The following is a 22,657-nucleotide window of genomic DNA, read 5'->3' as shown; positions in this document are numbered from 1 at the left end:
CATTCATAAAAATATGTTCAAATGTAACAAAGGTGGTAAGGTCCTCAAATCACTGTGCAATGGACGGTGGGTATTTATCCTTCCAGGATTGAAGTATAAGTCTCTTGGCAAACATAAGGGCTCACAACATCTACTTTTGTTCTGTCTGTCTGTCTGTCTACACACAAATACACATTCATGTATAATTGTTTGATTAAAATTAAAAAATAAAAAGTAATCGGAAAGATAATATTTTTCAGGCACCAATCCAATGGTCCTTGGGAAGGCCTCCAAGAAATTACAGGATGTGTCAGAGACTGTCTCTCCAAGGTTGGAGACAGAGACTTACCTGTGGAGACATTGCTCACCACCATGGAAACCTTGGCAAGCTTTGCTTTACTGAGCTAAGGGTATAGGAAAAGATGGTTCATCTGCCTTTGGTTCTCCTTCCTCCCACACTTTTAGATTAGTCTGCCCACATTTCTATTGTTTTCAAATCATATAACACAAGTAAAAGGTGAAATACTGATACCCCAAGAAAATAGCAACTAAGGAGACTGGAATCCCCTTGAAAATGAAGGTAACTGGCCATCCTGCCCCCCCCCCCAGACCCAAACTAAAATCTACTCCTGAAAAGGGCAGAAATCTGATCCAAAATGTATTTGAACTCGATGTTTTTGCTACTCACTGGCAAGGATTCTTGATTTCTTCTGGCACGGTGTTAATGAATGGTGAAACTGGTTTTTCTACAAAAGACCCAAAACCCAGCTGAAAGTTACTTGTCAGTTTAGACATTTCTTTTGACAAGGTAGAACCCAGTTCCTTAATGGTTTTCAGATCATCATGCATGGAAGCTGAAAGATCCATGAGGTAGTAGAGGTCAACTGGATAATCTTCAGTCTGACGAACATTGATTTGTATTGTTTCTTCATTTCCTTGTGAAACCACAGGGGAAACAGAAAAGAAATTAACACAGCTGTCATTAGAGAGTGAAAAGGGAAATGCAATATTGACTGGAACTGTTTATTCTTGTTGCCACACAGTATTCTTTTTCTGGTCCTTTGTAACAAAGAAGTGTTCCCAGCAGTATTACTAGCCATCACAATGTGCTAAAAGACATATTTACAGTACAGTGTGATCCTAATGGTGTCTACACAAGAACAAGCCCAAAGAATTCAATGGGTCTACTCCCAGGTAAGTGGAGATTGCAGCCTAAGTCCTGCTTTACACATTATGCTTGTTGTATAGGATGTTCCTGGACATGGATAAAATCATTTCAAGCAACATGGGTGCTGCTTTACACAAGCCACAAACACAGAAGAAGTCAATGTACTTTGGGTTCGCTGTAGCAACCATGTCATAAGAAAAACATTTTATGTTGGAAGTGTAGAAAGCCGAATGTTAATTATCAGCAATCATGTAAACTTCTTAATAAAATATGGGGGAGTAGCCTTGGGAACTTTGGAAAAATCATTTGATGGGATGCATTCCTGACATTGCCCTCATTGCCCTCCTATTCATCAGTTTCTGTACCCTTTCTGTCTCTGGACACTATGTGGGATGAGCTGAGGAGTTTTACATTCTGAAATTCAGAAGCTCATAATGAGCCTCTATAGCCGTGCTTCCAAGCAGAGTTCTTACCAACCCCCCCTAAGACGACTCCAAAAATGCAAGCAGATGTGTTGATTCATCATATGTGCATTACATTTACACCACACATTTCAGTTTCTGATTACTTTGTAAATGGGAAGCTGCGTCAGAAGGGCGGTTGTCACTGCCACAACAAGATTTTAACTGAATTAGCACCTAGTTTTTCTTCTTTTTGATGTAAAACTTTAAATCCCATTTCAGAATATTATCCTCTTATAGTATGACCACTCACCTTTTGTGGTGGGTGGCGTTGCGGCCGGGCATCCAGGCCCTTGCGGTGACCCGGCTTGGGAGTAGGAGATTGTTGCCCCCCTTGCACCAACCCTGGCCGCGTCACCCCCACCTGATAGTAGCTCTCACAAAGAATAAAAAATGTGTTGGCTCCTCTTGTGTTAGCTGCAGGGCTGGCCTGTCAAATGAGGCAGACTGGAGGAGGGCCTCAGGTGGCAGAATCCAAGGGGTGCCTCTATGGGCACATTGGCAGGCATGCCCCGCAGTGCCAGACAAGTGAGGAGAAGTGGTTGTTGTGGCTTCTGGGTTCAGACAAGATCTTGCAAGAGGCCTTTGTGTGATCTTGTCAGAAGCCACAGCCACAGCCACACGCCACAGCCACACGACCCCAGTAACTGAAGCTTCGGCGGGGATGGAGTGTGATGCCATGCACACTGATAGTGCTACATGAATTATAAAATATAATATTGAGATCTGGCCCTGATTCCATATTTATGGTAATTGAAGAAAGTTGATAAAGCAGTATAAGAGCCGCATGTGAAAAGCATAGATAGGTAAACTGTCTGAGTAGGCAAAAGCTAACAAAAAGAAGCATGTTGGTTATGCTAATTTCTCAATGGGAGGAATTCAAGCAAATTTCAGGGGGCTCATGGGATGAAAGCTCCACTGAGCAAGCCAAAATCTATGTGTGTTTTCTGCTGATGGGACTCATTAGTTGAATCCCACCGATCATTATCCTGGAGATTCATCTGAAGCCTGTGAATAGTGTGAGGCAGTTACTTATGAAGGTTGGTTCATGTGATCTCAGCTACAGCTTTCACCAATTGCTACTGCTGCTGTGGAGTACAATTACCAAATTTATTTATAAAATGTGCTGTGATCATTTCCAAGCCTTTAGGAAACAAACAAACTATTGACCTGTATCTGTAACACTCATACAAATGTTGGGGAGATATGAGTTTAGGTGATATTGGTGGATATTCTTAATTCTTTATATTTCTTACCTATCCTTCATCATTAGTTCACAGGGCTGGTTACAGCCATTTAAAAGCACAATTTTAAAATTCATTAAAATAATTTGCAACCAAAAAAATAGGGTGAGTCCAAAAAGAGAGCTGCTTTTGTGCCATGCGAATGTTGCAATGGAAGAAATACAAGGAAAAATACAAGGAAACAAATCTCCCCCTGCACAGATGCTTGGCGGGGGGTGGGGCGGGGGCAGGAGTTCCCAGATGCTCATCAACCTTACACATCTTTACCAGGTGTTCTTTCATAGCTTCCATTTTTAAGAAGCCTAAATATGTTTCCTCAGTAGTAAATTCCTCTAAGTTCAACGCAACTCTAATAAGCAAGTTTAGGATTGCAACCTAAACATGTCACATCTCACATCCTGATATTTAATATGAACAAATGAAAGCTATGTACAAAGCTACAAAATGATTTTAAACTTACCTGGCCGCAGTAGGATAGTTAGCTTTTGAGGAGAAATCTGTGTAACATCTGAGTTGTTTTCCTGCGGCCCTTCACTAAGAGGCTTGTTTTTGTGAATTACCACTTCAGAAGTAGGAAATTCAATGAAATTCAGTTGGCATCCTTTCGAAATAAGCTCTTCAGGAGTGCCACACCTTCTAAGAATTTCAGATGGATCAGTAAAATTCTATAAGAAACAAAGAGTGCAAGAACAGAGTGTAATGCAACACAATATGATGCCAATTCTGCAAATGACTGAAGGCATAGCATAATATTTTTTATGTAATGGTAAGTTATGTCACAAATCCCTATTTGAAAGTGGGGATACACAGGAGAACAGTGCAACTATGACCTACTTCGAAATTTTTGTGTGCAAAAAGGGTGTACTTATAATTGACTTTTTCAATAGATTAGTCTCTTTCTCCTGCACTTTACCCTTCCAGCAACAAGGATGCACACTCATTAAGCAGAAGAAAAATCAATGCAATAGAGTCATTGCTTATAATGTCATAGTCATACATTCCATTACACCCATCACCAATATTTTCAGCACTATATAATTTAATACACATCACAGAGAATAGAATTTGTGGTCAGGGATTCTCTGCCCAAAGTAATGATGTGCATCTAGTTCTCAAGATATGCAAAAATTCTGATTGCCAGAAACTGCAAGTCAAAACTAAGGATGGGTCACTGAACAAACATAACTAAAGAAGGCATATTGGAATAGGTGAAAATATGAGCCAGTATAGCATTCCAAATGCCTTTCCTGTACTTGCATTCAAAAACTGTTGTTTACCCAAGGGGGAAGTTTTGAAATCACTTAAAAATATGTGTCTTCTCTGTATTATAAAAACTTTGACACAAAATTGTGTCTTTTGCAAATAAAGTTAAGCTGGCAGAAGAAGCAATCTCATAATATTAGGCTATATAGACATTAATTTCTGAAAATTTTGCTTTAATAGTCCCTTTCAAATACCACCCATAGTATGATGTGGTTATCCTAGTATAAAAATATTTCTAACAACTACTTTGTTACATGCAAAATGTGAAAGACCCAGTTACAGTAATATTAGGCTCAATAATAATTCTATTGGGTGATCTAAGGGAAACAAATGAAATCATTTGGATAACATTATTGATTATTTGTTGTTTCTTATTAACAGTGAGACTTTGGGTAATTGGAAAATGTCTAATATGCCCTCTATCTCAGAGTGGATAAATAGTTTGTGGCTAAATTAGGAGGGGAAAAAGATATTATAATTAAAAAGAGATAATATGACAAAATTAATAACTTGCACATAGTATGGTTTCCTTTTGTGAAATATTGTGTGACATATAATAATTCAAGTAAGCTGGAGATAGATCTGAAATGATAACCATGCAATCATTTCAAAATTAGTTTGTCCAATTTTGTCATCAGTTTAGGATTTTTGAAGGATCTGATAGCAAGCATTAGTGTGACCCAGCAGTCCACTTACAGGTCTTTTCTAGAAAAGTCACTGGAAAAAACAATTCTGATATACCAGTAACCTCTTCCGTGTTGGGAAGGGTGAGTTGGAGGTATATTCTCAGGAATCATTCTAAAGAAAGAGGAATACTTTTTTAAAATATATTTTTATCCTTGTAATTTTTAAAGTAAATTGTGTAAGTGATTCAAAATTCAGAAATAATAATAATAATAATAATAATAATAATAATAGTGTGCTAAGTACAAATAGAGCAAATCCTGTGTTAATGTTAGATGAGGGGATGGTGCTTCTAGAGACTACCATCTCTAAACTTCCATTAGCTTTTGACTCTTCTAGTTGCTGATGTGAAAATGAAAAGCATGTAGAGTGGGATTATGGGGCTGCACATCTGACCCTGTTCCCTGATGCCAGACTCCCCCCCCCCCGTCTCACCCCTGCCATCCATGTGTTAGCATGGTCATCTATGGCAGGGATGCCTTTGCACTTTTACCCCTTTGTGCAAAGGTTTCCATGGATCTTGTGCAACTGCCTGAAGATTTGCCCACCTCAGACAGCTATTCTAACACTTGTATGGTGGTGGCTGGGCTGGGCATCATGTGCCATAGTGGGTGGGTCAAAAGTGCAGCCCACAGTCTCTCTCTATTCACTTTTCCTCTTTATTCAAGTGACTTACAAAGAGGGCTTCTGAGTGGGCCACTGCCCAATTAGATCATGTGAAAGTTCTGGATTGGACAAGTCTCTGTGATTGCCATATATTTGTCAACCATTAAAAAAACAAAACTGTCTTAAGCACATTTACCCCCTCAAGTCATGTAATTTCAGATAGGGCAACTGAACAAATAATAGAGCATGGCTATTTTAAATCTACAAATATAAGATCTGCCTTTGCAGTCCTCCCCAAGAATAAACCATAACAGTATTAATACAGACTTTTCAGTGCTTCTGTCTTCAACATAATTTCTTGAAAGATTGCTATTCCTCATATTTCCATGAAAATCAAACTTAGTTTATTAATATATTCAAAGGGGATATTGGCTTATTTTTAATTTGGCAACCCAGCTTCCACAGCCAAATCAGTATATATAAAAATCACCTACTGCTATGAAATGCTTAGAGACAACAGCGTATGATCATCTCCAGAAAAACACTCTGAATCTGCTGACTTTTCAAAAAAAAAGTAAGATGCATTACCACGTCAGCCCATATTTTAAGGATCCTTAGACTCAGTATTTTTAGCCAACAGTCTGTGCTGGTGATTGTAGACAAAAATGAGGTAGGGGAAAGAAAGAAAAAAGCAAAAGCAAAAGCAAAGGCAAAAGACATGCTAAGAAAAAAATGCAAACAAAAACAATAGCTTAGTGTCTTTTTGGGGATTAACTAAAAGTCACCAGCTATTTACACAACTATTCTTCCGGCTTGATATTCAACACAAAGCAAAGGTTTCAGATGGGACTTCCATTCCCTACACTTGTGTTGTGCCTGGAAAAAGCTTTGTTGAATCCAGGGGGGCTCCTTTACAAACATCACTGAATCCGCACTTGACTGGACTGATTCCAATGTTTTTTCCAAAGCAAGCAGGCTTTTTATTTTATTTTTTGCATTTTTATTGCTTTTTATATTTCATTACAATTCAAGTTCTATGAAATGCAAAATGTAATCCAATAAATTCCAGTATAACAAATAAAAGAAGCCACTGAGATACACTTAAAAATCAAATAGCATCTTACACAGTGAACTACAACAGGCAGAAAAATAATTAAGTGGTCTGCCAAGACAATTAACAATGTACATGCATTTTGTGAGGGGGGAAAGCATTGGTCTAGTTGGATTAGAGATGGATGAACCTGTTAATTCTGGTTTCCCTCAGTTTTCATTTTCCCAATCTTAAATTCAGTTCTGTACACTTTCACAACAATTTGCAATGCAGTTATCTTTTAAAAAACATTTTCATGAAAATTCGGCATTTGTGTATGCTTAACTGCTAATATATGCATTTTATGCACATGTACCTGTAGCATTTGCTTACACATAGTTGTACAGATGTTTTTTAAAAACCACTGGCACTTTAAAAAGTTTGAAATGCTGTATAGAAGAAATTGAGGAACTGAAGAATGCTGCTTCTCCCCTCTCTTTGCTTAATCAATGAGGTTTCTAGTTCTTTCTCAGAATGCCATCCCATACAAAAGGAATATTTTAGTTTACTTTCAGGAACAAACAAAAATATAAAGGTTTGGGATATTCCAAGAAAATCCAGACAACAGAACATTGATGCACAGTAGAACCTAATTTCTTTCTTGGAAACTTCTGAATACAAGAAATAGTTTCACAGACTGTTTTCTCTAAGTACTGTATATGTTGTGAAAATAATGCCTGATGCAGTTACCTGTACTTAGAAACTGCCATTCAAGGCCAAAGGTACTAATTTTCTGGAATTCTGAGCATGTACTATTCTGCATAGAACTCGATATGTGGTATAATATTTGCATTCCTCACAAACTCAGCTTTTGCTTCCAAAGAAAAGGAGGAGTGCAATTCAGTCAAAGTTAAGCACATTCAGTTCCTTTTGATTTTGACTGCCTATATGTTAATCACATGGCCAAATCTCCCCATCAAAGTAGACAGCACTTTAAGGTTATAATCCTATACCCATTTGCCAAGCAGTAAGCTCCATTGAACTCAACGGGATATACTTTTGAGCCGACACATATTGGATTACACTGTAAAATCCTTAGCTGTGGCTGGTTCATGACTGAGGTTCAAGTTCAACTGTGGACAGGCATTTGAAAACATGCAGACTGTACATTAAGAGTCTAAATGTACTTTTCATGTAGTTGTGGCAGTGTGTGAATATTTTCCCTCCAAGAACAAATTCAAAACATATTTTTCTGCACCTTTGCCTTAGGGGGGCAGTTGCCCCATCTGTCAACGAAGAGTTTCTGGTCAATCCTGTTTCTGCCCATGGATGGCCCTTACTAGATCTACACATTTTTTCTTTAGGTGGCTTCTGAAAGATAGTTCCCTTTTCCTTCCAGATAGATTTGTGTTACATCTTCTTACCAATGGGCCTTTGCTTCATGTCATTTATCCACCTCTCTATTTCTGTCACCATATTTCTTTCAAATTCTGCAAAATCTCAAAAATGTATACACTGAGCCATCCTTAGGGAAATACTTTTCAATGCTATTAATACGCAAGGCCTCTTTTTGCTGGAAATCTTATAAATGCTTTGGATTTGTGTTTCTCAAGCAGCAGCTCTCCATGCCACACATCAGACTATTTTTTGAAATGGATGGGAATGTAAACAACCTAGTTTGTGCGGTAGATTAGGGTTTAGGGCTGGGGACCAGCTACATAAAAGAAGTCAAATATTTTACTGGGTGTGCTCAAGCCCTTAGGTTCTGAAATAAATCTTTTGATTCAGCTTCTGAATTTCTTCCCTCAGGGCAGGATTTGAATCAGAGCGGAGAGTTGGACAGACTCTTTTCATAACAACTTCAAGTACTGGTGTTACTTTAAAATATTTCAGATAATTCACTTTACCTCTTGAAAGCACCATCCACAATGCGGTCCAGAAAGCAAACACTCTTTACAATTCACTGCACTCCCTGGATTACAATTCCCTGCATATAAAAATCAAGGAAATATAATAGATCAGAACACAGCATAATTATTGCAGATAACAAAATGTTCTGGGTATTGTTCCAACTTCACCAGTGTACCAGTGTACCCTTTCCACCCTTTGAATTGAGTGTCTTTCGATATTCAAAATGGTGATCAAAAAGTGCCGTGAAATTGAACTCATTATGAAACAAAATTACGTCGAAGCATAGTCCTGACTGGAATTAATATCCAGCTTTTCCCAAGGTGACAACTGGCAAAAAGAAAGATTTGTAGAAAAATATTTTTTTTGTATGAATCAGTCATCGTGTTTCATGTACTTGATCTCTATCATTCCTGATTCAGCTGGATCATCAGCTCTTTGTGCACCAGACATTTTCTGCTGCTGCTACTTTTCTGGATATTACTTGTACTGTAAGTTTAAAATGTATTAGGTTCTGTAAAACATAACAGAATCACAGATGCAGTGTAAATTCTCACACTATTCATTTGTAAAATTAAGCGGTCCTTAGGACGACATTCTATACATAGCCTCCGTAACAGGAACGAAACTCAGCTCAAAACAGCTACACGGTAGTAAAGTGGAAAGATACAGCTGCATGCATAACAGGACCAGTGTACTCATTTTTAAAAAGTTTTAAAAAGAGCAGGATAGGACATTTTTTCAAAAGTTAATACATCACCTGTGAGCCTTACCTTGTACATAGTTAATTCTTTGCAGGAATAGGAAAAAAAGGCAAAGCAATTCAATCCCCATTCGCTTTCAGATCTGGCTGCACATACAAAACATATCAAAAGTAATTATGTCCAGCGTAATGAGCCCAGTGCAGAAACTTTATGAGAACTTGACGATTGAGAACTTCAGTCCAGGCAGGTTTTAGAAGAAATATTCTAAGTTACTGGAACACTACATTAACATAAACAAGGCAAAAATACAGTGTGCCACCTGGATAGGTGAACTGCAAGCTGTGCCTAAGGGCCATCAGCATGGTTATGGAATTCTTTATCTTACTTCCTTGTTTCCCTTATAAGGAAGACAGGTATATACCGGTAGTCAGAAGAAGGTGGGGGAATTCATACAGGTACAGTCCTGAGTTCCTGGTTGCTGTTTTAATCCACAGACTTAGCCTTACAGAGCTCATTAGGAACCCATGAACGTTGGAATATAATGCCTTTAGAGTTGATATACAGGCCCAATATTGGGTTTTTTAAAAAATGCTCCCTATGTGCTCCCTGAATGGTGGAATTATTTGGGTAAAATACCTGGAGTGGAGGTGTATAAATCCCATTTTCCCCCCAACTTCCTTGTTGGATATGAACCTTGTAAAACCAATTCTGAAAAAGGAAAAAAGTATACAGTATGTCACCACTGTGTAATCCTAACCAGCAATGTTGGAAGTTGTGATTAAATTTGCAGACAATGTTGAACTTTGCATTAGAAGGATAAAAAGAGCAAAAGCAAATGTGTGTGGCTAAAAAGTAAAAAAACTATTATGAGACACATCTGAATGTCAGCTTGCTGGAATACATTTTGAAATATAATAATAGAAATTACCCTCTAAGCTTACTAAAATGTTGGCTGCCTAAGGCCCTTGATGTCAGGGACATCAAGCAGCACAGGAGCTATTTTACCTCAGTGGGATTTTTTGTGTTTGGAGGTTTCTCTCTGCATGGCTGAGGCAGACCTTTTTGGCTGGGAAAGACTCCTCTCACATATTTATGAGATTTACATACACACACAAGCAGCATGGGAAATCAACTATTGTGCCATTTTGTGTGCACGCTCACCAATATCAACTATCTCACACTCTTTGATTGGCAGGTGACACCTTGGTGGTGGTGAGGCCACTCTCGGCTGCACGGTAGGTATTGGCTCATGACAGGGCCTTTTCAGTGGCAGTTCCCTGTTTGTGGAATGCCTTCCCTAGTGAGGTGCATCTGCCTCTCATTACTGACTTTCATGCATAATTTAAAAACCTTTCTATTTACCCAGCCATTTGATGGCTGAAAGACACTGTTCCTGAGTCACTGAGATCACTGTTTATAGAATGTATTAGCTGTTCACAAATTGCTTTTAAAAATGTTTTACTATTGATGTTGTGGGAACCTCAGACTTCTGGACTCGCAGAGGAGGGATGCCGTATTAAAGCCCTTTGCAAATCACTCTTTGAAACAGCCTCCCCTTTAAAGGTTTTTCAAGCATTGAGAAGGCCCAGATGGGAACATGGGAGCTGCTCTTTGCAAAATTGCTCTTTGAACCAGCAACTGCTCCTTTTAACATTGCTCAAGCAATGTTTAAAGGATAGGGGATGCTGCTTCAAAGAATGTTTTGCATGGATTCTGACAGGTAGTTGGGGCAGCCCACCTAGCCAACATGTGGTGTCATAATGACATGTGCCCCCACCCACCTGTCAAATTTGTGTTTTATTCTGTAAAGAAAGCATACTTTGGGAATGAATGAAACAATGTGGACATGAAAGGAATTACTTAAACTAACATAATCCAGTCTGTCCAGTGTCAGGCTAACAGCAACAGCAAGCTTCTTCTTTTCCCATCCCCATGCTGCACTGGAAGCCCTCCCCAGGAGCAGGGCCGTCTTAAGCACCTCTGGCGCCCTGGCGCCATGGTGCGATGGATCCCTCCGGCACCCCCCGCCCCGTTTCCCAGCACGGTGGGCGGGTGGGCAGGCGCATTGCGGCTGCCGAGGGCGCTGCTGCGCGACGGACGGGCGGGCTCAGCGTGCAGCGCTACTGCCGAGGGCCAGCAGGGATAGTCAGCATTTCTTCCTCTGATTGCTTAAAAACAGTGATTAAGTGACCTTAGCTATGGTGCTGTCTGTCACATGCTGACACTTTAGAATTGCCTCCACAATTTGCTTTCTAACTTTTGTTAGAAATGTTCAATTGTCTTTTTTTATTTATTTAAATGAAAGCTAAGTGGGGCCTGGTATAAATGTAGCCCTCTGTCAGTGTCCCTGAGAAAGAGAGGAATCATACCTTCTACTTGACCTGTGAAAGGACCTTCCATGTGAACCATTTACAGACCTTTGATCAAATGTAAGAGTGAAATTAAAAGACGCCTGCTTCTTGGGAGAAAAGCAATGACAAACCTAGACAGCATCTTAAAAAGCAGAGACATCACCTTGCCGACAAAGGTCCGTATAGTTAAAGCTATGGTTTTCCCAGTAGTGATGTATGGAAGTGAGAGCTGGACCATAAAGAAGGCTGATCGCCGAAGAATTGATGCTTTTGAATTATGGTGCTGGAGGAGACTCTTGAGAGTCCCATGGACTGCTAGAAGATCAAACCTATCCATTCTTAAGGAAATCAGCCCTGAGTGCTCCCTGGAAGGACAGATCGTGAAGCTGAGGCTCCAATACTTTGGCCACCTCATGAGAAGAGAGGAATCTTTGGAAAAGACCCTGATGTTGGGAAAGATTGAGGGCACTAGGAGAAGGGGACGGCAGAGGACAAGATGGTTGGACAGTGTTCTCGAAGCTACAAACATGAGTTTGACCAAACTACGGGAGGCAGTGCAAGACAGGAGTGCCTGGCGTGCTATGGTCCATGGGGTCACGAAGAGTCGGACACGACTAAACGACTAAACAACAACAACAAGAGTGAATAAGTAGATTCCATTTTAGTCATCTCTCAGTGCATTCAATTTATGCAGATTAAGGCATGACAGGGCTGTGTTGTGCAATACTGGAAGGGCCTAATTTGGCCCTGTGCGTGGAGCAGGTGCACTAGACTTATCTCTGTTGTCCATAGATCTTTGAAGAGACCTATATGCATAGCATCCTGCATGCATAGGCCAAGATCATATGGTTGATTGATGGATTTTTATCTGGAAATTGACTGCACAATTTTGGCCTGGACCAAAAAAACATATTTTGTGCATATAAGGGTGAAGTTGAAATGAACTTTCGAGTTCAGTTTTGTTGTCTTGCTTATACAATAAGCTCACTGATGTCCCCTGCACCACTCTCACGTAATGTCAAGTTTCACGATGTTAGGAAAACTATTATTTATCAGGAAATCTTCAGTTAATTTCCCACAATTGATAAAACTTTATGCCTCCTGACATTCCATGTAACGTATTAATTGAAAGTATCACTTGGGGGCAACATTTGCATCATTGCTGAAGATATGTGGCATACTGTTTGCAAAATAGATTCAATCAATCTTGTAATCCAACCCACAGAGAGGAGTGGCAGTTCCTAGCAAAGGAGCATCTTACCATCTCCAATTTTTCACACTTAAAAAAAAGCTTTCCAATAAACCACACAGCATGTGTTGTGTGTCTGTTGCTAGAGCTGTGCCAGACAATCTACTATTTTCTGCTTTGGATAAAACTATAACCAACCAAATGGAGGATTCTCTACATTTATAGTTTAGACCTTCTATTCATTTGACCGCAGCAGTCACTATACATTTAGAATCTCTGCATTTTCCATGTCAGTCATAGGGTTATCATAGGGTTCCCCCAGTTTTAGAGGATCATTTGACAACAAGAAGAAACCAAGCCTTTAGTGTCATTGGCCCAGTATTGTGGAATACTCTGGTAAGAGAGATTCAGCAAGCGCCTTCTATTTCAACCTCTGAATACCTGCATTAATGTATGATGTTTTATCGTGTTTTTAATATTCTGTTGGGAGCCAACCAGAGTGGCTGGGGAAACCCAGCCAGATGGGTGGGGGATAAATAATAAATTGTTATTATTAATATTATTATGAAAACATTTTTATTCTGCCAGGTCTATGCAGGAATTAAGAACACATCTTTCCACAATACTTAACTGATGTTTGATTTCAATTCTAATTTTATTTTTTTTCATGTGTTTTTTACGGTATGGTTTTATGCAATATTGTAAACCGCTTTTATATTTTTCTGTGAAATAGAGGTATACAATTTTTTTTATATAAATAAATAAAATCTCCCCACTTTTCTGATAACCGAGGGGCACTGTTTTCTGAAACAGAAAATAGAAATGGGAAACTTAGGGCACACTTTACTCTTACAACTGAAAACATTCACATTTAGAGTGCCTCCTTGTAATAATTATCTGGCCTAAGACATTTTGCTGCCTGAGGCAAAGGACAGGATGACACCCCCACATACTGTGTTCAGAAGCTGACGTTCTAATCTTACAGTGGGTGGTACCTCGCTTCAGGTTACAAAGGCTTCAGGTTACAAACTCCGCTAATAGTACCTCAGGTTAAGAACTTTGCTTCAGGATGAGAACAGAAATCGTGCTCTGGCAGCGTGGTGGCATCAGGAGGCCTCATTAGCTAAAGTGGTGCTTCAGGTTAAGAACAGTTTCAGGTTAAGAACGGACCTCCGGAACGAATTAAGTTCTTAACCAGAGGTACCACTGTACTTGAATACACTGCCAGTGTCTTCTGCTGCAACTGAGGACAGTAGGCTAGTTTAGGGGTATGCAAGGCAAGTTGTGGGGCACACACAGATGTGTCCTCCAACACCTTGCCACTGCTCCTCCCCACAGCATCTGTTGCCTGAGACAAGCACAGCATTGCGTCTAATGGTTGGGCCAGCCCTGCCTCAAAGGAGATTACCCTTTTCTGTTTCTGCATGCTGGTATTCTGGTTGTCCCTGTTAATTAGCAGACAGTCTCTTTTGAGGGGAGGTAATGCCTCAGACAAGCTACGTACGCTCTCATCATACTTGGCAGAGAGATGGAATTACCCTCAAACAGATGAGCAAAGCCTGAGCAGTACATCATGCAGAAACATTGGTGAGGAGAGGGCAAGGCATCCTCTGTGGGAGCAGTATTATTGGGCCACACAAGATATTTTTGTGTGTGGCAGACTAGCATATTCCTCACATTATGGGGATTTTTTGGGCCTGCTTGGTGTGCTAAGCACATCAAAGGCACAAGTCTCTGCTTAACATCTCACGATAACTATATGCAGTGCTTTTTTCCCTGGGGTATGCATACCCCAAAACATTTTGTGAATCTAAGTTTGGCCTAAGCATATTTTTTAAGAAAAAAAGCACTGACTATATGAAACAAAAATGTGCTCTCTTTCACTCTCACACACTTTAAATATATCCCTGAATGAATCAAAGAGCAGGTTTTTAGATTTTGCTGAAGCACAACTTCCTGAAAACCTTTGTCTCATCCGCAATTGACATCTGAAACAATATCCCTGCTATTTTAGCTCACCCCCCAACATTAAGCTCCAATCAGCTGCTTTATTACAGTGCTATATATGTGCCTTTCCCAGGCTAGAGGCCTTGACTCACCTGTTACCTGAATGGTGAGAGCTATGCCCTTCAGATGATAACTACTCTTCCCTGCATTAAGAGCCTGAAGCTATCTGATTAGTCATGAGTAGGAGTCATGATGAAGTCAGGACACTCAGTGGATCATTTGGGAGGAAAACCTCTTTCACTGCAAGCCATTTCCTTTCTATGGTACTCCTGCTAAGCATTCATTCACTCACTCACTCATGCTTTCATCATTGGCTATATTTAAAGCCAACTAAGTATGCTGTCCGAGTACCGTAACAATAAACTAAGTAACTAACTATACCCAATTAATGACTCTCAATGCACTTTACCATAAAGAAACACACAAACCAATTTGCAATTAAAATTATTCATGGCATGGAGAAAGTGGATAGAGAAACCCCCTCTCTCCCAACACAAGAACTCATGGGCATCCAATGAAGCTGAATGTCAGAAGATTCCAGACAGCACTCTTTCATGAAGCACACTCGTACCTACAGGACCGCCTCTCCTGGTATGTCCCATGGAGGACCTTACGGTCTTCAAATAAAAACATCTTGGAGATTCCAGGCCACAGGGGGGTTAGGCTGGCCTCGACCAGAGCCAAGGTGTTTTCGGCCGTGGCCCCGATCTGGTGGAATACACTGTCACAAGAGACCAGGGTCCTGCGGGACTTGACATGTTCCCGCAGAGCCTGCAAGATGGAGCTGTTCCACCAGGCCTTTGGCCAAGGCACAGTCTGACCCCCTCTCTCCTTCTGTAATCCTCATAGAACTCTAGCCTAATGGTTGCCATTAATTTGATCCTGAATTGATTTTAGAATGTATCTTAATTAACTGACTGGGTTTTATGTACACTGTGCTATTTTTACTTGTAGTTAGCCACTCTGAGCCCGGCTTTGGCCGGGGAGGGCAGGATATAAATAAAAATTTGTTGTTGTGGTTGTTGTTGTTGTGGTTGTTGTGGTTGTTAAACAATGGAATTTGCACTCACAGGAAACAGTGGTGGCCATCTACCTAGATGGAGTTAAAGGAGGATTAGACAAATTCATGGAGGAGAGAGCTTTTGAAGGCTACTAGTCATGATGGCTATGCTCTGCCTCCACAGTTGGAGGCAGTAATGCTTCTGAATACCAGTTGCTGGATACCACAGGAGAGGAGGGTGTTATTGTACTCAGGTCATGCTTGTGGTTTTTCCTCAGGCATCTGCTTGGCCACCGTGTTTTTAATTACCAGTATGCCATTTGTGTAATCTATGAGAATTGCTTCAATGTTTTTGTTAACTGTGGGCTATATCTTTATAATTACTTTCTTGGTTTTTAAAAATAAAATAAAATAAAGTGCCCTATGAACATTTTTGGTGAAGGGACAGATCAAAAATGGCTAAATAATCAAATGAAGAAATAAATACGTTCCACTGCTGCGAATACTGTGGGTTCTTTTGATTCCCTGAGAGGAAGTGGCAGGGAGTATAGAAGAGAAGAAATGGAGCAGAAAAGGGGACAAATTTCACATCGCTCTTCACTGGCGAAAGAAAATAGCCAGACATGCAAATGGGATTGACATCTGACCAGGAAAGAAAGAAAGAAAGGGTCTGGTAAAAAACAACAGCAAAGCTTTCAGGCCAGGAAGGTAAATAAGTGGCTAATTTTTGAATAGCTGATTATATGTAGAGGCAACTTTTCTGTGGTGGAACAGAGTTAAGCCTACTTAAGGGAGCCCTGAGCTGGATGTCATGAAAGGGCGGAAGATAGTTATTTAATATGTTATTGTTGTCTTTGTGCTACCAGGGTGATGGAGAGATGCATGTGGAATTTTCTGGTTCAGACTTGGCTAGGCACATTCCAAAACAATAAGAGAACTGAAATACATACATCCTTCAAAATTGGAATCTCTCTGAATTTTGCAGTGCAGGTTCCCAGCCAAGTAATGGGTACCAAAATAGGATGTGTAAGTATTAATGGAAATGGTGTACAAAAATGCATTATATTAGGTAGAATTGAAAAAGTATATATTAGGCAAAATGGTATACAATACAGTGGTACCTTGGTTTGTGAACAGCCTGGTTTGCATACGTTTTGGATTACAAACACGTCAAACCCGGAAGTGCGTGTCCCGGTTTGCGAACTTTTTTGGGATTACAACCCATTTTTTTTATTATGAACAAAAAATTTTTAGAGGCCCCATTGGCGAAAGCGTGCCTTGGGTTACAACCTGTTTTGGTTTACTAACAGACCTCCAGAACGGATTATGGTTGTAAACCAAGGGACCACTATATATGCAAGGGAGTTTACTCCACAAGTCCCGAAGATGACTGTTGGAGGAATTGTGACTCACAACGTCTCTCAAATGGTTCCCTAGGCTGCTTATAGCGAGGTGCAGTGACATACCACATTCAGTTTGAAAAATAACGTCCTCACCCTCGGTAAACAGAAGCCAAGTAATCATAAGGGAAAAGAAGCAGGGGGCGGTGGTGGCTGGGGGAGGGGGGAGGGGGAAGCAAGCAAGCAAACTGAAGAGTGTTTTCACATATATGAGTCACAGTACAATAGCTTCAAAATCACAGAATCATAGAGTTGGACTCAGAGGTTCCTGTAGTTGAACCCTCTGCAATGCAGGAATATGCAGGTGGCCTGCATGGCAATCAAACCCATGACTTTGGCGGGAAGCGGCAGCTTGTCTTCTACTGATTTAAAAGTCAGAAGGGCATTTGCTATTTTGCTTGGAGAAATAATATATTAGGGTGGTGTGTGTGTGTGTGTGTGTGTGTGTGTGTGTGTGTGTGTGTGTAACTGTTCTGCAGCAGGTTATCGACAGTTCAAAAATATTCCTCAGAAACTACGGTGTGTGGAATGGCAGGCTGTGCACTACTTACATTTTATGTTATATGCATGCTTAATCTGTCCACATCAGTTCTGAAAAAAAGGAAGTCATAGTCCCCCAATCTAGAATGTGCTCCCAATCCAAATCAGAAGCCTGTACCACCAATTTACTTCCCTTTACCCCGTACACACCACAATGTGCCCTCAACAATAAAGAGGAGCAACCATAGGAAAGCAAAGAACTGTAGGTGGGTGTTGTGGTAGTGTTGTGGTAGTGTGGTAGTGTGGTAGTGTTGCATGGTAGTGTTGTTGATGTTTGTTAATGGACTATGTTGTATGTCCTCTTGAGCTCCTTTGGGAGGAAGGGAGCTAGATAGATATAATAAATAAATAAATAAATACATACATCAAGAGAGGCGAGAGGCATCCATTACCTGCCAGTTATTCTCTTCCCAGATCCCAGTTGGGTTCTCTAGATGGGAGGAAGCTTATGCCTAGGATAATGTCAACTCCTGACAACTTGCCCTAAAATGTGAATATGACATTTTTCAATTGCACAAATAAGGAGAAACAGGGCAGTGGGTGACCAGGGTCAGGGATGAGAAAATAATGACTGTTTGAACGTATGTATCACATGATGTGCAGTTTAATAAGATACATGCTTACTCAGAAATAAGTCCTATTGGGTAAGCCTCCCTAGAGTGGCAATGTAATTCACAGGATTTCAGGACTAGGAAGTGGCTCCTTAAAGTTCATCTTGGGGTTTAAAGCAGGCATCCCCAAACTTCGACCGCCCAGATGTTTTGGACCACAATTCCCATCATCCCTGACCACTGGTCCTGTTAGCTAGGGATCATGGGAGTTGTAGGCCAAAACATCTGGAGGGCCACATTTTGCGGGCGCCTGGTTTAAAGGTAATACAATGCCATTCAGCAACACTCCTTAAGCATGACAAGAGCTGAAAGCCACCAGCACTTTTGGTTGGATTCAGATTGAATCAAGTAGCACATATTAGTGCATGAGTTGTGGGTAGCTGGATCACTGGACAGGAGATTACAAGGCTTGGTAAAGACAAAGAGGGGAGGAATTATAGAATGTTATCAGTGTATAGCAAACCTGTCAGCACAAAGTGTAGACTCACTAAACCACAGGCAGACATGTGCTTGTCATGTGCAGTCCCAAGGACTACTTCACTGACCTGTGGGTTCTGTTATTTCCACCTAATCCTTCTGGGGCCATTTGTGCCTACATATGAAAGGCATGGGGCTCACTCATAAAGGGTAGAGAGGAAAATGACTCTCCTCCCTGTGAGAATACTGTGTTCCAGTGTTTCTTTCTATTGTGTTATTATTATTTTCTTAATGTGTACATACATCTGAGAATGACAATATATGAATTTCAAGCTACTAAAGAACTTAAGCAATTGAATCATGTATTTAAAAATATTTATATCCTGACTTTCAACTGTAAAAAAATAAAAAAAAATATTTCACATATGTTTGCATGTGTGAAACAGTCATCATACAGAAATCTCAGTAACTACCACATAAATGATAGATTTTTAAAGGATTTACTCTATTGTGGTAAATCGCAGGTTTTCATACAAGAACTGTTTCATGGGGAAATGAGGAGGTTAAATCACCATGCATGGGCTTACAGTAAAAGAAAAGGATTTGCCAACAGTATGACTTCTCCAAGTGGCAGAAAGATTCATATTTAGCAGCAGTGTAGGGTACGGGTGGTGAATCTCAGGCTTTCAGGCCAAATTTGGCCCACAAAGCCATTTCTGTCAAGCCACTTATGCCCACCCCACACCTCATGGCCATACGTGTGGAGCAGGGAGAGATGTACAACCAGGAGTCTTAAAGTGCTGATGGAGAGTAGAACAAAAGTCTGCTAGATCAGCTGTGCTAGTGAGCTCTCCATGGTTAAATTGCTCATGCAACTGAAGCAAAAACCAGGCTTTGGCTCCACAGCACATCAGCTAATTTTGGAACATCAAAGTGCCCTATCTGCTGATGTCATTGTGACACCAGGTGATTGACAGGTGCCCAGCAAGGCTAGATTAAATAAAAAGTTCCTCACTCCTGGTGTAGAGCTTGGGGAGTTTGCCCTTATAATTATAGTTGCTCTAGACTTTTCCAGTGATCTGATGTACTGTTTCTTTTGGCCACCCAACACACTGCTCCATCCTGGACACCTGGGACACTGAAGCACTGCTGGATGAACGGCAGAGAAGAGTCCTTCTTATGCTGTTTTACAAAACAGCTTGATGTACAGGCTGTGTTTATATAAAGTGCTGCCATCTCCTGGCAACATAACTATTTGGCAGGCAAAAATATTACACTGTGGCCTTTGAAGTTTCAGAAATTCAAACTTAGGATTTTACAGACATGACTTACAGACATGACTTTTACAGACATGAACACAATCTTGTGCTGTTCAAGCATCTTTTATACATTATGCTTGACTAAGACTTCACGACCTTGGAATGGCTTTTGAAACATTGCTAAAGGAAGTAATGGAGGCAAGAATGGTGAATCCAATTCTAAAATAAAGAGGTGTACAAATAAACTCTCTTCTGCAGGCTTTCATTTTCAATTTTTTGTTAGTGAAAGAATCCTAAAAATTGGAAAGTAATAGGGTCAAGGGAGAAATTAGTTCTTGAGTCTTGATTATTTGGTTAGATAGCAAGAGTGCTGAATTTCTGTACAGACACAAATTAATATATCACATCATGAGTACTTCCTACACCAACCTCTCCTTCCCCATCCTCACCTTGCCTCACTGTGTCCGAGTCCCAGCTACACCCCTCACTGGGATCCTCTTTCTCCTCCCTGTTGTGCTGCTAATTCATGACAACCAGTAACTGTATATTACAACACTCCTCAATCCCCATGCATTGTTCTGGGGGTTTTCCTGACCCACTCAGGTCCAAATTTTGTGTGTGTGTGAAGAGGGCATATGTGGGGAGAAGAGGGAGGAAGCCCCAATGCACAAGGTGAAGGACTTGCACAGGCTTCTGCTGACTTTTGGATCACAATATGTGAAGGGAGGTAGGAAGAGGAGGAAAACACACATTGGACCAATTCCCTTTGGGTCTTGTTGCCTCCATAGTGCCAAATGATGGCTATTGTGTCCTGTAGCACATCCCTACAGCATCTGAAAAAGACTGTTTTCTTCAAGGGCAATGTCCAAACTGGTATCAATGATCAGCAATCAGCACTGGTAACCACATTCATGTAGGGTAACAATAATACTATAACTCACCAAGACTGATCCCCTGTTTTTGCAAGTCCTTGATGTGCTGTCAGTGAAGTTATTCTCTCTCTCTCTCTCCCCCCCCTCATATATATATATAAAATCAGGATCACAGCAAAACATTACATGATGGGGTTGTCTATCATGAACAAACTAAGATGGATCTCACCACTGTAGGCGCTGGTTTCTTTGCTTTGTAAAGCTTCCAGTTATAAACAGCAACATATTAACTCAATATCTTTCCCTCTTGTGTGAAGGAAAATGTTGCTGTTTTTAAAGTTCTTTGGTTTGCTCTTTGGACAAATATGCTCAGGCACATGGCTAGGTAGGTCACCTGGATGTTTATGACACATCTCTTAATGCAATGGAAAGCATAGACAATATTATCTTTGTCTGGCATGTTCTTCATGCTTTGTGTGCTCCAGGCAATGTGACGAACATTCCTAAAGCTGGTAGGTCTAGCCAGGGGATTTCCTAGGTTTCGTTTATTGTTGTTGCCTTTAAAAAAATTCCTCAGGTAGCTGAAATCATTCTTGCCTTAATAGCTGCCTTAATAGCTGCCTTCCCCTGCTTGCCCAAAGATCAAGGACAAATTAATAGCTTGACAGAAAGGGCCTTGGCCATACCAGAATGTAACAATGTTGTGTTTTGCATTGTTTGGTAATTAAAATAATGCTATTCAGCTGCCCCCTTTTTTGCTGCTATCTTTTCTCAATTGCTGAGAATTAGCTGCACTAAAAAAAAAAAGTTGAAAGCTGGTTGTTATAAGAAAAAGTGCATGACTGATTATTTCTCTCTGAGACCGAAGGAAGAGATATAAGACTCGATGGGAAATACTGGTCAGCTGCTGGAAAGTAGCTGACAGCGTAGTAGTTCACTGCTCCCAAAAATGAGAGCTGCAGCAAGTACACAAACACAGAGTGGAAGTATCTAGTGTGGTAGCAGGAAAGTGGCTATAATAGGTACATTGTTTGCACGTTCAGGGTGCCCAGTGGAAGCCTCTGGAAAAGCTTCCATGTGGCTTTTAAAAGAGAATCAGATAAATTCAGGGAGTTTGACCATCAGTGACCACTGTGTTCTATCTCCACTGTTGATGGCAGTAGGCATCAGTATACTAGTTGCTGGGAATCATAAGTTGGGGATTTCCATAAATATCTGTGTCACTTTGCTGGCTGATTTTCCCCCCTGCTGCTGCTCTCTTTGGCAACTCTGCTCCTCCCTATGCGCCTTCCTGTTCTAGCTAGCTGTTCCTTTCCTCTCCAACTCCTGAGCAGAGTACAAACCCTCTAAAGAAGCCCATTTCAAAAGGACTCACTTCTGCATTGCTACAGGTATGAAAAAGGGAGAAGGTAGTCTGCTGCTTGCTGCCACCCCTCACCTGCTGCCACCATACCCTCCAACATTTCTCCAATGAAAATAGGGACATCTAAGGAAAACACTCCGGGATCAAATCAGAAACTGGGATGGCTTCTGTAAATCCATGACTGTCCCTGGAAAATAGGGGAGCTTAGAGGATCTGCAGCCTGCAGCATGTGCTACTCCTTTACCACCCCCACCCTCCTGATCTGGCCGGGGTAGATGCCATATGGAATGCTGCCTATCACCCCTGGCACAGAGTAGCTTTTTAAGTGATTTCCTCTGTGACACCAATATTTTACAAATTGACTGCACAATTCATAAGGGACAAAGTGGAGACATGCAAAGCATGGCATGGGGTAGGGGCTGGTGGGTGGGAATGGAAGGAGAGAGGAGCTCAAAGGATGGGTCCGTGCCATAATTATGAAATATTTTAGTTTGATCATTTCTGGCACCTGATGTTCTGGTCTAGTGCACTTCCAGTTCAGTCAATGGAAAGCAATTCAGCCCAAACCACTATGTGAGTGAACAGTTACACCCCACAACAG

The 22,657-nt window shown here is 40.8% G+C and overlaps 1 protein-coding gene across 3 annotated transcripts in view; it reads right to left on the bottom strand.

Moving 5' to 3' along the window:
- The window catches only part of ITGB6 (integrin subunit beta 6), a 37,259-nt gene extending 27,865 nt beyond the window's left edge, over positions 1-9,394 (bottom strand). Inside the window, exons 1-4 of one of the 3 annotated variants that reach the window (XM_035132376.3) lie at positions 9,117-9,394; positions 8,343-8,422; positions 3,313-3,517; positions 668-914 (exon numbers count right to left, since the gene is read on the bottom strand). In XM_035132376.3, coding sequence (XP_034988267.1) covers positions 668-914; positions 3,313-3,517; positions 8,343-8,422; positions 9,117-9,177 — 593 coding nt within the window. In that variant the 5' untranslated portion in view covers positions 9,178-9,394. The remainder of the gene's footprint in view (positions 1-667; positions 915-3,312; positions 3,518-8,342; positions 8,423-9,116) is intronic. The other 2 variants (XM_088661164.1, XM_088661166.1) reach the window with 2 other exon arrangements.
- Positions 9,395-22,657: the final 13,263 nt, after the last annotated feature.

The sequence above is a fragment of the Zootoca vivipara genome, chromosome 1 (genome assembly GCF_965207765.1).
Source record: "Zootoca vivipara chromosome 1, rZooViv2.hap1.1, whole genome shotgun sequence".
In the NCBI taxonomy this organism is placed as follows: Eukaryota; Metazoa; Chordata; class Lepidosauria; order Squamata; family Lacertidae; genus Zootoca; species Zootoca vivipara.
Note: the sequence above shows the minus strand (reverse complement) of the source record. Positions and strands in the feature narration are given on the sequence as shown.